The 16,674-nt window shown below is 38.1% G+C and overlaps 1 protein-coding gene across 2 annotated transcripts in view; it reads right to left on the bottom strand.

Moving 5' to 3' along the window:
* The window catches only part of SCP2 (sterol carrier protein 2), a 149,164-nt gene extending 133,001 nt beyond the window's left edge, over window positions 1-16,163 (bottom strand). The window contains exons 1-6 of one of the 2 annotated variants that reach the window (XM_082429999.1): window positions 15,996-16,137; window positions 15,557-15,676; window positions 9,557-9,614; window positions 6,994-7,065; window positions 4,519-4,650; window positions 3,199-3,263 (exon numbers count right to left, since the gene is read on the bottom strand). In XM_082429999.1, the coding sequence (XP_082286125.1) occupies window positions 3,199-3,263; window positions 4,519-4,650; window positions 6,994-7,065; window positions 9,557-9,614; window positions 15,557-15,610 (381 nt within the window). In that variant the 5' untranslated portion in view covers window positions 15,611-15,676; window positions 15,996-16,137. Of the gene's footprint in view, window positions 1-3,198; window positions 3,264-4,518; window positions 4,651-6,993; window positions 7,066-9,556; window positions 9,615-15,556; window positions 15,677-15,995 lie in introns of both variants that reach the window. The other variant, XM_082429998.1, reaches the window with a different exon arrangement.
* Between the last annotated feature and the right edge of the window lie 511 nt (window positions 16,164-16,674).

A 16,674-nucleotide genomic window follows, 5' to 3' on the forward strand; every position in this document is an offset into this window, starting at 1 on the left:
GAATGTTGACTAGAGCACTATAATAGCAAAAAAAAGAACATGTAAAACTAAAATTAAACAACCTAATCAGAAGAGCAGAGGGACTGATTGAAAACCCTATAGCCATGTAATGGGATACTAGGCAGCTGTTAAAAATAAGGAAGTATATCAATATGTTCTAGCCAGGAAAGCTGTCCATTTGCCACGTGAAAAAGCAACATGTATAAAATCATTAATCTTCTTCATGAACATATCAGTGTTTTTTTAACATTGTGAACATGTATATACATGTATATGTGTATGAATGCTTAGTTAGATATGTCTGTATAAACTTGGAAAAAAGAAAGGACATATAGATACACTGGTTACCTCTGAAGAACAAGATTAAACAGGCAAATAAGGACTTTTAATATATATCCTTTTTAAAATTATGGGACTATGGATGAATTTTACTATTTTATAGTTTTTAATAATTTTCAAATAAAAGTTATCAAGGTACCTGCCATTAACTACGGAAGAAAAACATCTATTTTTCATGTGTCATAAATGTTAGGCACTTCTGTTAGGCAACACCTAATCATCTTACTTTGCATCTTCTCCAGTTGCCACCCTCCAATCCAGTTTTTCAAACTGTTCCCTGAACATACTATATTCACTCCAACATTCATGACTTGGCTTATGATGTTTTTTCCAACACCCAGAAAGATCTTGTCTTCTCCGATCTTTAATTATCCTTACTTTATTTTTATCTTTATTTATTATATAGCCTGCGAGCCACAGCTACTGAAGCCCATGTACCCTAGAGCCTGCACACAGCAACTACTGAGCCCACGCGCAGCAACTACTGAAGCCCGCATGCTCTAGGGCCTGCGTGCCGCAACTACTGAGCCCACATGCTGCAACTACTGAAGCCCGCGTGCCTAGAGCCCATGCTCCACAACAAAAGAAGCCACCACAATAAGAAGCCCGCGCACCACAACGAAGAGTAGCCCCCACTCGCTGCAAATAGAGAGAAAGACCCAGCACAGCGCAGCCAAAAAAAAAAAGAGAGAGAAATAGATGGCAATACCATAATAGTAGGGGATTTTAATACTCCACTTTCATCAATAGATAGATCATTCAGACAGAAAATCAATAAGGAAACATCAGCCTTAAACAAGATACCAGACCAAATGGACTTAACAGACACTTGCAGAACATTCCATCCAAAAGCAACAGAATACACATTCTTCTCAAGTACACGTGGAATGTTCTCTAGGACAGATCATGTGTTAGGCCACAAACAAGTCAATAAATTTAAGATTGAAATCATAGAAAGCATCTTTTCCAACCACTGTGGTTTAAAATTAGAAAACAATTACAGGAAGAAAACTAAAAAATTCAAATATGTGGAGATTAAACAACATGCTACTGAACAACCAATATGTCAAAGAAGAAATCAAAAGAAAAATCATAAAATATCTTGAGACAAACAAAAATGGAAATACAGCATACCAAAACTTACAGGATACCACAAAAGCAGTTCTAAGATGGAAATTCATAACAATAAACGCCTACATTAAGAACAAGAAAGATCTCAAATAAACAACCTAACTTTACACCTCAAGGAACTAGAAGAATAACCTAAGCCTAAAATTAGTAGAAGGAAGAAAATAACAAAGATTAGAGAGGAAATAAATGAAATAGAGATAAAACGACTATAGAAAAGATCAATGAAACTAAAAGCTGATTTTCTGAAAAGATGAACAAAATGCCTACACCCTGTTTTCTCTCTCACCACTTCATTAATTCCAATTACACATTTATTATACCTTATCACACTATCCTCCATATAACATAACTTCCTGCCAATTTTCAATCTTTTCTCTCTCTATAGTGTATTCTAAATAATCACTTCTAGTCCAGTTTCACTAATTCTCTTTTAGTCATGCATAATCAGCTATCAAACCTATCTTTTGAATTTTTAATTTTAATTATTTCATTTTTCTTTTCTATAAATCCTATTTGGTTTTTTTTTTCAATGCCTTTAATGTCCCTTTTTGCAGTTTCTTATACCCCTGAGGTATTTCCAAGCTTGCCTTTTATTTTTTTAAACATAGCAAGCATGCCTAAAACTAGATCCAATAAATCTAGTTTCTGAGGTCTGCAGAGATCACTTTTTACTGTTTCTTCTTTATCCTAGTCCTCAAATATGGTGCCTTGTTTCTTTAATGCTTGATTATCTTTAATTGCATGTCCTTGAAAGCTTACTTGAGTTCTCAAAGCCTTCTAGAAGGAAGATGCTTTCCTCCAAAAGAAAATTTGCAGTTGCTTCTGTTAAGTGCCTAGGTTAACTGGAACCAATTTAAGACTCAATTCATGGTCTGACGTTTCTTTGACCATCCAGGTAAATGAGAATTTTGGCAGCAATCCCTGTGGTTTATTAATTCTCACAGAAAGGTTTTCTGGTTATTTTTTTCTTCTCTTTTTTTTCTCTCTTGCTCTGCTCAGTGCCAAAGCAACTCTCCCTGTAATCTACTGAAAGTGGGGAAAAGAGGACGTAGGGGAGGGGGGTAGTTTTACTTTTGTGTTCACCCTTACCAAAAAGGTTTACCCCTAACCAGTTTAATGTGGAGAGTCGGTATTAAACTTCTGATCTTGGGGGGACCTGAGCTGTGACTACTTTCCTCTTCATGTAGGGGGCCATCAAAATTGAAGTTCACAGCTTCCTGATCAGCGAAGGCCTTCAAGGCAAAAGCAGCTTCAAATGCTGATCTTAATTTTCCAACGTTCAACAGCAATTCCTCTCTCATTAGCTCTTCAGTGTCTTTAGGATATCTTGTTTCTATTCCATTCAAATATTTTAGTTGTCATTAGTAGGAGAAATGATTCAAAAACCTGGCTTGCCATTACCAAAAACAGAAGTCCCAAACCTTATTAACGCTCTTCAGTTTGTTGAACGGAAATAATTTTTGAATGAATGAATGAATGACTTTCAAATTAAACAGACATGTCACCCTCAGATTCAATCATCTAACCTGTCTGAACATCAGTTTCCCAAAATAAAGGGGTTGAACAAAATTATCTCTATGATTCTTTATTGTCTAAAATAGCAGGGTCTATTGCATATATATGCAATGTCACCTTTCAGCTTTTGCAAGCTCCATTTATGGTAGTCAGATGGGCAAAGTTTTCTCATAGTGTTACAACAATTCCAAAATAAGAATAAATGAGACTCACTGTTAATCCAAGGGGTCCCTTTTCCATCTTCTCAAACCCAAGAGCCAAGACACAATCTGCCAGACCTTGAAAGAAAATGTAATTAGTTTGAAAAATTAAATTTCCAGACACCCAACAAAATATAATTAAATACTTCAATTTAAATAAGCATGTCGATTTATACAAAATGTAAAAACATGGTATAATCCTATAAAATTTTTAATAAGTGAAAAATTACAGAGAAAATTCTTACATGCTTCTAAATAAGAGGAAAAATTAATAAAGTATATAATTCTTTCTTTGATTCTCAGTGTTAATAAGACTTTTGATTAATGTGGAAATATGTTCCAGTGAAGAACAAATATAAATAGCTAATTTTCAATTTTTAAACATTAAGTAAAATTTAAAAAAATTTTAAAGTATCTTGATCAAAATCTCAACAGAATTATTTTTGGAGAGAGGCGGCACCTAAAAATGATGTTAAAGTTCAACTAAACAGCAAAACAAGCAGAACTGCCAAAATTTTTCTGAAAAAAAAAATAATAACATAGGGGGCACAGGGGATACTAGTATTATCCAATAGTGAGACAGTATAAAGCTCCAACAATTAAAACACCAAGGAGTAGAGCAATAATCAACAATCAATCAAGAAAGAACAGAGGGCCTAATAAAAGAGCCTAGAATATTTGGAAATATAGACTATGATATATATCCAAGAGAACTGAAAACATATGGCCACAAAAAAATTGTACACAAGTGTTTACAGCAACATTATTCATAATAGCCAAAAAGTAGAAACAACTCAATGTCCATCAACATGTAAATGGATAAACAAAATGTGGTGTATCCATACAATGAATTATTAATTGGCCACAAAAAAGAATGAAGTACTGATACATGTTACAACATGGATGAACTGTGAAAATATTATGCTAAGTGAAAGAAGCCACAAAAGGCCATATATCATATGATTCCATTTATATAATGTTCAGAATAGGTAAATCCATAGAGACAGAAAGTGGTTGCCAGGGGCTGCTGGGAGATGGAAATGGGAAGTGACTGCTAATGGGCACCACTTTCTTTTTGGGGTGATAAAAATGTTCTAAGACTAGATAGTGGTGATAGTTGCATAAACCTGTGAATATACTAAAAAACACTGAATTGAAAACTTTAAAAGGGTGAATTTTATGCTATATAAAGTACCTCTCAATATAATTGTTATTTGTTTAAAAAGAAATACATTATAAAGCAATCCCTCTGATGGTCGTATGGAGAAATAATAAAAGGGGGGCAATAACACCACATCTATTTAAGTTCACTAGACAAATAGGTACTTCTCACCACCCTGAATCAGTTGCCGAGCCATAAACAAAGCAGTTGAACCAGTAGAACAGTTATTGTTGACGTTGATTATAGGAATTCCAGTCAGTCCCAAACTGTGATAGATAGCCCTCTGGCCACAGGTAGAGTCACCTGTATATATAAAAAAAAAAAAAATTTATATATGCAACATGAGAATTATGGAGCTGCAAAGCAACATAATACTACATTATGGTTTTTCCAGTGCTATGTCTTTGTCTAACATACAACATGGGCAGAAAAATAAATATACTATTGACATCTTACTCAGAAACAGTTTTAGCATGAAGCATCATTTACTCTGCAAATATAAAAATTCTCAAAACACAGGGTATATATGCACTTTCTTTACACAATACAGAGGTAGGAAAGTAGAAACATGACCAAGTAATAGCAAACAATTCAATCTGGCTAGGGCTACATGATAGACAGCAATATTTCATGTATACTGTCAGATATAAATCTTTTAAAACTAAACTAGTTAATTAAAAGGCCATGATTTTTCTCTTCATGTAAAATTTCATAACTTCAAAAAGTTAAAAGATTCTGCATGCCAGGGTATTCCAGAGGAATGTAATCCAAGTAAAAACACATTTGACTCCCTTTCCCAAGGAACATGTCCACCAAGGCAGACATGCTGGAGCAGTATGATGGAAACACCTGAAGATACAGACTCTCCAGAAGTCTTCAGGGAAAACAGTAAGGTTCAGGACCTCCCTTTCATAAATACATTGTGCATCTCTTTGAACTAGTAAATTTCCCTTCAAGAATTCTCTTGATATCTTGAAATCTCAAAGAGATAATCATAGATATAAATAAAGATTCATCTACAGTAATGCTTACTATAGCCTTTTATAATAACTAGAAATTAGAAATAATTTAAAATGTCCAAGAATAGGGTATCATTCCTACTGCTAAATAAACTGTAGTAAATCCCCAAGACTAGAATATCATGAGATAATTTAAAATGCTGTAAAAAGACTGGGAACATTCTAAATGTCCATTAAAAGGGGACAGATTAAATAAATCATGATAAATCTATTCAATGGAACACTATGCTATCATTAAAAGAGACCAAGAAAGCTCCTTATGAAACAATTTGGAATAGTCACCAAGTACTACTAAGTTAAAAAGAGCAAAATATAGGGACTTCCCTGGTGGTCCAGTGGTTAAGACTCCACGCTCCCAATGCAGGGGGCCTGGGTTCAATCCCTGGTCAGGGAACTAGATCCTGCATGCCACAACTAAAAGATCCTGCATGCCGCAACTAAAAGATCCCGCACGCCACAACTAAGATCCTGCATGCCACAACTAAGATCCGGCACATGGCAACTAAGACCCCAGTGCAGCCAAATAAATAAGTAAATAATTTTTTTTAAAAAAGCAAAATACAAAATAATGTGTATATTATCCTACCATGTGTGTAACAAAAGAAAGGGGGAGGGGGTATTTATACAACCACATATACTTATTTTTATATGGATAAATTACCTATGAAAAGATACACTAGAAATTAGTGAAATTGCACTACTATACATAAAATAGATAAGCAACAAGGATTTACTGTATAACACAGGGAACAATATTCAATGTCTTGTAATAACCTATAATGGAAAATAATCTGAAAAATATATATATAACTGAATCACTTTCCTGTATACCTGAAACTAACACAATATTGTAAATCAAATATACTTCAATAAAAAAAAGAAATTAGTAAAATTGGTTGTGTAAGGAAAAGGAATCATGAGACAGGGAGACAGGAATAAGAGTGAGACTTTCCACTAGATAAACATCTACCTTTTGTATTTTTGTACCATGTAAATATTTAATCTAGTCCAGAAAAAAAAATTGAAAAATATTGATGAAATGAAAGAAGACTGAATAACATGGGAAATATTGAATACAATAAAATGAGAAAAGCAGGTTACCAAAAAGTATGTAACTAGGACCTAAATTGAAGAGAAAATTATGTGTACATACATATTCACACACATTCGTACTCACTGAAGGACCTACACCAAAAAAGTAATGGTAATAATCTCTGGATAATGAGATTACAGGTGACTTATTTTTTCTTGCGCTTTTCTGTGTTTCCTTTTTTTAATTACAATAGTATACATCATTTTTCTAATTAGAAAAAAATCTTAATGAAAAAATTTTATTAGACACAAAAAATCAATAAATACAAATTTTAAGACAACAAAGAACAAAAAGATAAAAAGTGTTTTAATTTAATAAAAAGTGTACTGTTTTGGCAGTACAATAATGGCTATATATATATATATATATATATATATATATATATATATACTAAACTAGGCTGACACATAAGGGAAATCTAGGAATGATAAGAATAAGACCCTGAACTCTGAGTTTTGAGGGTTAAATTCACAAATTCCTCTGCATTGTTTATGTAGTTGCTGTAATTTTTAGAATATATAGTTTACTACGTACCATAAACATAGCCAATACATGCCTGTTCTACTGCAGAATAAGGGATCTGTGCATCCGCTAAAGCCTTCTGGCCTATAAAAACAAAAAAAATTATCACATAGCACTTTAAGTGAGTAAAAATAAGTTTAGAGTCTTCCCAGAGTAAATCTACCTCTAGTTAGTCTATGTTCAATTCAAATGACAAATCCTTCATCAAATCATCTCAGACTTTCAGAAGTTATCTTACCTTTCAAAAGTTATCATTTCTTCCTCTAAGCTATTGTAACACTTTTTCATACCGCCTTTTTGATATTTAATATTTCCTATTCTAACTGTACACCTAACTATAAATATCAATATATTAAATCCCAATAGTCTTAAAGCTCCTTAATGTCAAGGTGTGTTATTCATCTCTGTGGCTCTATCACACATCTAGAGGACAAAATAGGATAGAATGTTATTGTTGAGGAGCGGGAGTGTGGGGGCACTCATATGGTCATCTTACAAAGCCAGGATCAGGAGATGACCCTGTCTATGGAACAAGAAATGAAGCTTTAAGGATGCTATCCAAAGGTACAGAAATGACCAATGGAGGAACTGAGAAAAACTATGAAAATAAACTAGGAAGAGGAGAGTGGAAGCTAGAGATAAGGTGTAACCTAAATCCTCATCTATCATAGTGAGAAGCAAACAGACGTCTAAAACTGATAAATCAAAAACTGGAATAAGTGTGGTGGAACAAATATTTAGAGACATGGAGATAATCACCAGAAGAACTAAAGCCAAAACCGTTAAAAGAAGTTGCCTGCTGGGGAAGAGGCCTGGGACGTATAAGCCATCTGTGTGTGTGTGTGTGTTTTAACCATATGAATGTATTACTTTGAAGTTTTTTATAACTGAAGAAGATATATGATTGATTATGGGATTGGTTTAGTCAGACTAGTTATCTTTTCCCGCTTAATGTATGAGCAAAAAAATTAATGTTTTACTTATAATAATGCTGATGAGATTATGTTTAAAAGAGCATTCTCATATGCTGCTACTGAAACTAATAATATAAACAGTCTGAAAAATAATCTGACAAGAGTCTTAAAACTGTTTATGTTCATTGTTCCAGTGAGTCTACTTCTAGGCTTTGTCCTCAACAATAACTAGAGATCAGAACAAATATCTGTGTTCAGCAAGATGTTTACTATAATTCTTCTAAAATATCAAAAAGTTGTGAAGCAAATATCCAACAAAAATTACGGCATAAATATATAATGAAGTATGCAAAAACTAATTTTTTCCAGTTTTAAGTGGAGAAATGTTTATAATAATGTTTTTAAAAATCAGGATACAAAACTACATATAGAATATGATCCCAGATAGCCACAGAAAAAAAACATTAAAATAGAATACACCAAGGGAATGTAAACTGATATAGCCACTATGACGAACAGTATGGAGGCTCCTTAAAAAATTAAAAATAGAATTACCATATGATCCAGCAATCCCACTACTGGGCATATACCCAGAGAAAACCACAATTCAAAAAGACACATGCACCCCAATGTTCATTGCAGCACTATTTACAATAGCCAGGTCATGGAAGCAACCTAAATGCCCATCGACAGATGAATGGATAAAGAAGATGTGGTACATATATACAATGGAATATTACTCAGCCATAAAAAGGAACGAAACTGGGTCATTTGTTGAGACATGGATGGATCTAGAGACTGTCATACAGAGTGAAGTAAGTCAGAAAGAGAAAAACAAATATCGTATATTAATGCATATATGTGGAACCTAGAAAAATGGTACAGATGAACCGGTTTGCAGGGCAGAAATTGAGACACAGATTTAGAGAACAAACGTATGGACAGCAAGCGGGGAAGCCGCCGGGGGATGGGGATGGTGGTGTGATGAATTGGGAGATTGGGATTGACATGTATACACTGATGTGTATAAAATTGATGACTAATAAGAACCTGCTGTATAAAAAGATAAATAAAATAAAATTTAAAAATTAAAAAAAAAAGAAAACCAATTTAGAAAAATAAAAATAAAAAAATAATAAAAATTAAAAAAAACATTAAATGAACAGTGTGTACCTGGAAAATCAGCATCAGTTAATCAAATCTCATGAACCTTCCTTTTGGGGGACAGAGATTTCTGATTCCCTGTATAGTAATATCTAAATACTGAGTTGAATGATGGAGTTCAAATGAAACCTAATTTATGAACACTGAGTGCACTAGGTACTTGTAGAGACAAGCAGTGTCTAATTAAAAACCACAGTAACCCTTTTTGGGTTGCTGGCAACAAGCTGACAAGAATAGGAGGAAGCGGAAGGCTTCCTAGGAGGACTGTACCTGAACAACTTCATGGGACCACCAAGCTCCCAAGGTCTCCATGAGTGGGAAGGCTGTGTTTCCCAGCACTCCCTTAAACAGCTGATACCTAAGCTTAGACTGCTTGGCCCTGAAATTAAAGCATCTCCTTTGACCCAGCTTCCTGTTAAGGTTGCAAGGCTGCTCCACAATCAAGACAGACCACACAATAAACTACAACGTTCAAAGATCTGAATGTTCTTTATTACCTGCTTCCTTTGCCAAGTCAGGGTAGTCTCTTGAATTCTCAACTCCGGGCTTTGTGAACTAGAAATATAGAAGGAGATAATAAATAGAAACAAATATAGTTAGATTTTTTTTTTTTTTTTAAATATTTATTTATTTATTTATTTTTGGCTGTGTTGGGTCTTCGTTTCTGTGCGAGGGCTTTCTCCAGTTGCGGCAAGTGGGGGCCACTCTTCATCGCGGTGCACGGGCCTCTCACTATCGCGGCCTCTCTTGTTGCGGAGCACAGGCTCCAGACGCGCAGGCTCAGTAATTGTGGCTCACGGGCCTAGTTGCTCCGCGGCATGTGGGATCTTCCCAGACCAGGGCTCGAACCCGTGTCCCCTGCATTAGCAGGCAGATTCTCAACCACTGCGCCACCAGGGAAGCCCTATAGTTAGATTTTTTCACAACAGAGAACTGCAGAAATTCATTCGTCTATTCACTTAAACAAAAACATATTGAGCACCTATCGTGTTTCTGGACTCTGATAATAAATAATATACAGTTCGTACCCTCCGGGAGCTTACCATCTAATGGAAAACAGGCAATTACACCACAGTGTCATGAGTACAGAATGATTTGGGAGAGACAATTACCCAGCTTTGGAGGACTACAAAGGCTTCCCAGAGGAACTGACGTTTAAATTAAGTCTTTAAGGATGAGTAGGAGTTAGCCAAGTGAAAGAAAAGGAAATTCTAGAGCAAAGGTCTGGAAATGACAGAATATAACAATTTTACATGCAAACAATTTTATACTGCAGAGGCTGAAACACGTGATTTGAAATGGCAAGTGATAAGGACAGAAAAATTACTTAGGACCAAACGATGATAATTACTAATATTTATTGGGCACTTACTGTTGTTACTCACTGTACTAAGCACTTCACATGTATTAACTTGTTTAATCCTCACAACAACCCTCAGAGGTAGGTACTATTCTTATCACCATTTTAAGATAAGAAAACAAGGGCAGAGATTAAGTCACTTGCCCAAGGATACACAGCTAATAATTAGTGGAGCTGAAACTTCAACCTGGTTCTAGAGCCAATTCACAAGTGACCTTATATGCCCTCCTATGACACCTGGGCTTTATCCTGAAGACAGTGGATTTTTAAAAAAAAAAAACACAACAAAGACTGAAATAAACAATGAGATACACTACAACACCAAACACTGACAGGATGTGGAGCAGCAGGAACTCTCATTCATTGCTGGTGGAATGCAAAATGGTATTGCCACTGTGGAAGACAGTTTGGCAGTTTCTTACAAAACTAAACATCCTCTTAACATATGATCCAGCAGTTGCACTCCTTGGTATTTACCAAATGAGTTTAAAACTTATGCTCACACAAAAACCTGCACACGGATATTTATAGTAGCTTTATTTATTTATTATTTTTAAAATTTATTTATTTATTTATTTATTTTTGGTTGCATTGGGTCTTCATTGCTGCATGTGGGCTTTCTCTAGTTGCGGCGAGCAGGGGCTACTCTTCCTTGCGGTGCATGGGCTTCTCATTGCGGTGGCGTGTCTTTGTTGTGCAGCACAGCCTCTAGGCGCACGGGCTTCAGTAGTTGTGGCATGCAGGCTCAGTAGTTGTGGCTCGTGGGCTCTAGAGCTCAGGCTCAGTAGTTGTGGCGCACAGGCTTAGTTGCTCCACAGCATGTGGAATCTTCCCAGACCAGGGCTCAAACCCATGTCCCCTGCATTGGCAGGCGGATTCTTAACCACTGCACCACCAGGGAAGCCCTAGAGTAGTTTTATTTATAATTGCCAAATTTGGAAGCAACCAAGATGTCTTTAGCAGGTGAAAGGTTAAATAAACTGTAGTAAAACCAGACAATGGAATATTATTCAGCATTAAAATGATATGAGCTACCAAATCACAGAAAGACATGGAGGAACTTTAAATGTATATTACTAAGTGAAGAAGCCAATCTGAAACAGCTACATATTGTCTGATTCCAACTACATGACATTCTGGAAAAGGCAAAACTATGGAGACAGTAAAAAAAAATTGTTGTCAGGGACTGAGGGGAGGGAGGGATGAAGAGGCAGAGCAAGAGGATTTCAGGGCAGTGAAAGTATTCTGTATGATGATGTAATGTATACGTGTCACCACATATGTGTCTAAATCCATAGAATATACAACACCAAGTGTGAACCCTAATGCAAACTATGGACTTTGAGTGATAATTATGTGTCAATGCAGGCTCACTGACTGTAACATATGTGCCACTCTAATGCTGATTATTGATAGTGGGCAAGGCTTTCCGGCGGGGTCGGGGGCAGTGAGCATGTAGGAACCCTCTGTACTTTCTGCTCAATTTTGCTGTGAACCTAAAACTGCTTTGAAAAATAAAGCCCTACTTTAAAAAGAGAGAGAGAGAGAGACTGGGCCGAGAAGACGTGCACGTTAGATCATTCTAAATGCAATGTTGAGAAATGAATGAACGGAGCAAGGCTGGAGGCAGTAAGACCAAATGGCATAATTCTGAAATAGCCCAAGTGAGAGTTAACTAAGATAGCAGCAGAAAGAATGGAAAGAAGCAGAGAGACCTGAGAAGCATAAGTGAAGTAAAATCTACCAAATACAGTGATCAATTAGATAAGATGGAGTGGTCTGCTAGTCAGAGGTTGTGCTAACGAGAATTGGCTTTCAAAAATTTTTTAACTGCAAACCACAATAACATACAACATGACCCAGTAGACACATATCGAAGCAAAATTTTCATGAAATACTTATCCTTGTTATATTGATACAGTATTTTCGATTCTATTTCAATTTTTTTAATGCTAGAGGCAACCTTCTAAACAGACATCACTACCCCTGCAATGGATCACAAAACCCAGTTTGAAACACTGTATAGATACTAGACTTAAATGCCACACTTTATTGCACAGTGCCAAAATATATCTGTTGAACTGAACCAAAACAAAACGTTTAACATTTGTTCCTATCTCTTACCCACCCCAATTCTTCATTAACTTCTGAATTAGAGAATCCTTCATAATTCCCTAATTCAGCAGCCCCAAATTACCTACTTCCCCTGTAGTTACTCTTCAGCTCACTAATTACAATCAGAGCATGTAGTATAGAGAGCACTTACTATAAGGAGAGAGTACCGTGCTACTAGGCTCCACCAAGTAATACCTATTAATAACCACATTATCATCCAGGTAGTGAAATGACTGCACTTTCTCATTTCTTACTGAAATCAAGGCAGTTTTTAAAAGATTAGTCAAGCAAATAAACACATACAACATTACTCCTTCAAAATGAAAAGCATGTTTAGGTGGAAACTACCAAATGTCCATTGACAATAAATTGGATATATTATGGAATGTTCACACAATGGACTATGTTACATCAATGAGAATGAACAATCTATAACTACACATAAAATTAAGGATGAATCCCAGAAACATAATGTTGAATGAAAAAGCCAAAACTAATCTATGATATTAAGGGTCAGAAGTCAGAAGGATAATGGTAACCCTTTGCAGGCAAGGAGTCAGTGACTGGAAGAAGGCAGAGAGTAATTTCTGAGGTGCTGGTAATGTTCTGTTTATATTTGTTTTTTAGTTTTTATTTTTTTAATCAAAGAAATGCAAAAAATAAATATAAAATAAAAATAAAAACCTACCTCAAGGCCTATAATAAAAACAGCAATCTTGTTCCACTACTCTCCACCCACTAGTCTTACTTGCTCCCAAAACATCCATTTTCAATTCCTTTAGATATTTCTTCTTTTATAAAATGCCATGTTTCTAAATATTCTTATACGATTATTTCTTTATCAATTTAAGATGTGTCCCTCAAGGTTAATTGTAAACCAGGATGTACATTTTGGAAGTCTTGCTATAGACTGAATGTCTGTGTCCTCTCAAAATTCATATATTGATATCTAACTCACAAATCTAATTCTTCATTTTTGGAAGTGGGGCCTTTGGGAAGTCATGCAGATGGAGCCCTCAGGAATGGGATTAGTGCTCTTATAAAAAAGAGCCCAGAGAGTTCCCTTGCCCCTTCTGCCACAGACAGCTGTCTATGAACCAGAGAGCAGGACCTCACCATGCACCAAATCTGCCTGTGCCTTGATCTTGAACTTCCCAGCCTCCAGAACTGTGAGAAATAAATATTTCTTGTTTAAGCCACCCAGTCTAAGGCATTGCTGTTATACAGCCCTAACAGACTAAGACAGACCAGTTCTTGAAGATAGCCAGAATTTAAATTGATGAAAAGAGGGCATATCAGGAGGTAGGCAGCATAAGCAAAGGGACTCGGCCTGCTGTCAGCCAGGTAGTAGTTGTAGTTGTGATTTAGTTGTGTTAAAACCTCTTGACATGCATCATGAGAATTCTAATTTACCATAGGAATTAATTTCCTACACTGGTGATAAAACCTCACTAGGAGAACTTCAAGTTGTCTAGGAATTCAGCTATTCAAATTAAGAACCACAGCCAGTTGAGATCTACCAACAGAGCTTAAAGTATTATCTGCTAAATTTCTCCCTCTTCATTAAACCCTCCCCCAAGTTCCGACAGATCAAACCCAGAGAGAAGTACACTGGCCTAGTAAACACATCAATAAAGCTGCTCTCCATAGTCCCAATCTCTTCCCTGAAGATTGTAACTAACACCTCCCACACCTCCACCTCCCAACTTGAGGAAAAATAAATACATCTCCTACTTCCCAAAGCTCAGTGCTTTTCTATATAGCCAATATAACCAGACATTTAACAGCCAGTGGTGGAGGATCTGACTGTATTTATACCATACTTTAAAAGGTTTTACTGTCCACCTATACCAGAAGTCCCCTTTCCCATGAAACAACAGATGATCTCCAAGTATCTGCTTCATAACGTATTAGCTGACTTTTCTACTTACATGTCTTGATTGCTTTGTGTACTCTCAGCCCACTGGGTAAGATAAAAACAAGTTTAAGGCTGTTTTCTCAGAAAGAGAACTTCCCCTAGGAACTCTCTTTCATAAAGCATATCCATTTAATATTGTTCAACTAACATTCACTGAGGTCTTCAGGCACAAGGCATTTTCAAGGTGCTAGAGGTACAGCAATGAATTAGACATGGTACTCACCTTGGAGGAGCTTACATGCAAAAGAAGAATATAGACATAAAAACAGAATTTCAGGATAACATAGTAAGTACTAAGTTAACATGTGGGAAAGTCAGGAGGATCAGAGGAGGCTTCTTGGAGAAGGTCTGAATTGATCTTTTAAAAATGCAAATAAGGGCCTCCCTGGTGGGGCAGTGGTTAAGAATCTGCCTGCCAGTGCAGGGCACATGGGTTCGAGCCCTGGTCCGGGAAGATCCCACATGCCACGGAGCAACTAAGCCCGTGCACCATAACTACCGAGCCTGTGCTCTAGAGCCTGCGTGCCACAACTACTGAGCCCACGTGCCACAACTACTGAAGCCCGTGCAGCTAGAGCCCGTGCTCCGCAACGAGAAGCCACCGCAGTGAGAAGCCCGCGCACAACAACGAAGAGTAGCCCCTGCTCGCCTCAACTAGAGAAAAGCCCGCGTGCAGCAACGAAGACCCAACGCAGCCAAAAGTAAATAAATTAATTTAAAAAAAAGAAAAATGCAAATAAGTTAACCAGTGAAGACAAACGGTCTTAAGTAGTGGGAAAAACACTACTTAACACTAGAAAACACTAGAAAGCAAAGCAACAGAGGCATAAAAATGGGGTGAAACTAAAAGCAGTTTGGCATCACTAGAGCACAGAGGTGGTGAGGATGTCAAGAAGTGAGACTGCAGGAGTCTCTGGCCTCCTGAGTACCAAGAAGAGTACCACTTGAGGAACAACAAAGGTCGGAGGATCCAGAAAACCTGCCACCTGTGCCGAGACGCTGACATCACTAATGATTCTCCTCCTCATCTACACTGGAACTGTCCCTGAGAAGGGATCCTACAAGGAGTATTCCTGGAAGTGCAGAGCTGGCGACATTCACGACCTGCTTTCCTTTCGGGTGTGAGGCGGACCTTGCCTCCGTCAGAGGTCCACACATCTTAGGATTCCACCCAGATTCAAAGGAGGTGCGGACTCTGGGTCATCTTAGGGCGTCCTTCACAAACTGCGCCCCAGGGAGAAAAGGAAAAAAGGAGGAAGATATGGCCGCTGGAACAACCCTGCGATATTACGATCCCGCAAACAGACCCTACATCACAACCCACCCGCCACTCTGATGCCCCCAGGGCCAAGAAGCCAAGCTGGGCGGTGGGATGCCCCGGGCGCCCTCCGGGTAGGAAAGACAGACCGACGCACAGCCCCAAATCTGATTCTCACTCCCCCCCCCCCCACCCCCGGTTCCCGGTCACCTCGAATCTCCCCAGGCCTCACCCAGACAGAGCAGAGCAGGGAGCCCGCCTCCGGGGACCCACGGCTCTGTTTACCTTGGTCATCCCAACGCCCACCACAAACACCCGGTTCCGGAGCGGAGACTGTGAGATGTCCACATGCATGGCTCGGACACTTCTGGGCACGGGAACCGCAGCTAACGTAGGAACGACTGGCCTAACGCGCCCACAGGCCTATTGAAACCTCTGCTGCGCCGGAGCAATTAGAACCGGGGGCGGGGCGGGAGGCGGGCAGGGGGCGGGGCGGGCAGGCGTGGGAGCGCGCGCGTGCGTGTGCGCGTGCACCGAGGCGCCTGCGGCGTGGCCGTACGGTGTCCTGGCGGGGCGGTGCGGGTTGGGGAATCCTTTGGGGACAAGGCTGGAGTTCACAGGTGGGCTCGAGACGCAGGCCCACTCAGCCTTTGCAAAAAAGCTCTATAGCCTGGTACCAGCCCCTCAGGTTTAGGTTCTCTATGCTGAGAGGGAGTGTGGCCTGGAGCAAGGCCTGAGGCTGAGGGCAGGGCTTGGCCTGAAACCGGACTCACGAAAGGGTAGCCTCAGGAAGAATTTCGGAGTGTTGGAGTTGTTCTGTATCCTATTGGTCGTAGTAGTTAGAAGAGTCACTGCACGCGTAAAACAAATAGGACTGTACACTGGGGGGGAGAGGGGGCGGATTTTATTACATGAATGTCTAAAACGAAAACCAAAGTTCTGTCACTAGCTCTGTGACCTTTTT

Source organism: Balaenoptera physalus (genome assembly GCF_965194825.1).
Source record: "Balaenoptera physalus genome assembly, chromosome: 1".
Lineage (NCBI taxonomy): Eukaryota > Metazoa > Chordata > Mammalia > Artiodactyla > Balaenopteridae > Balaenoptera > Balaenoptera physalus.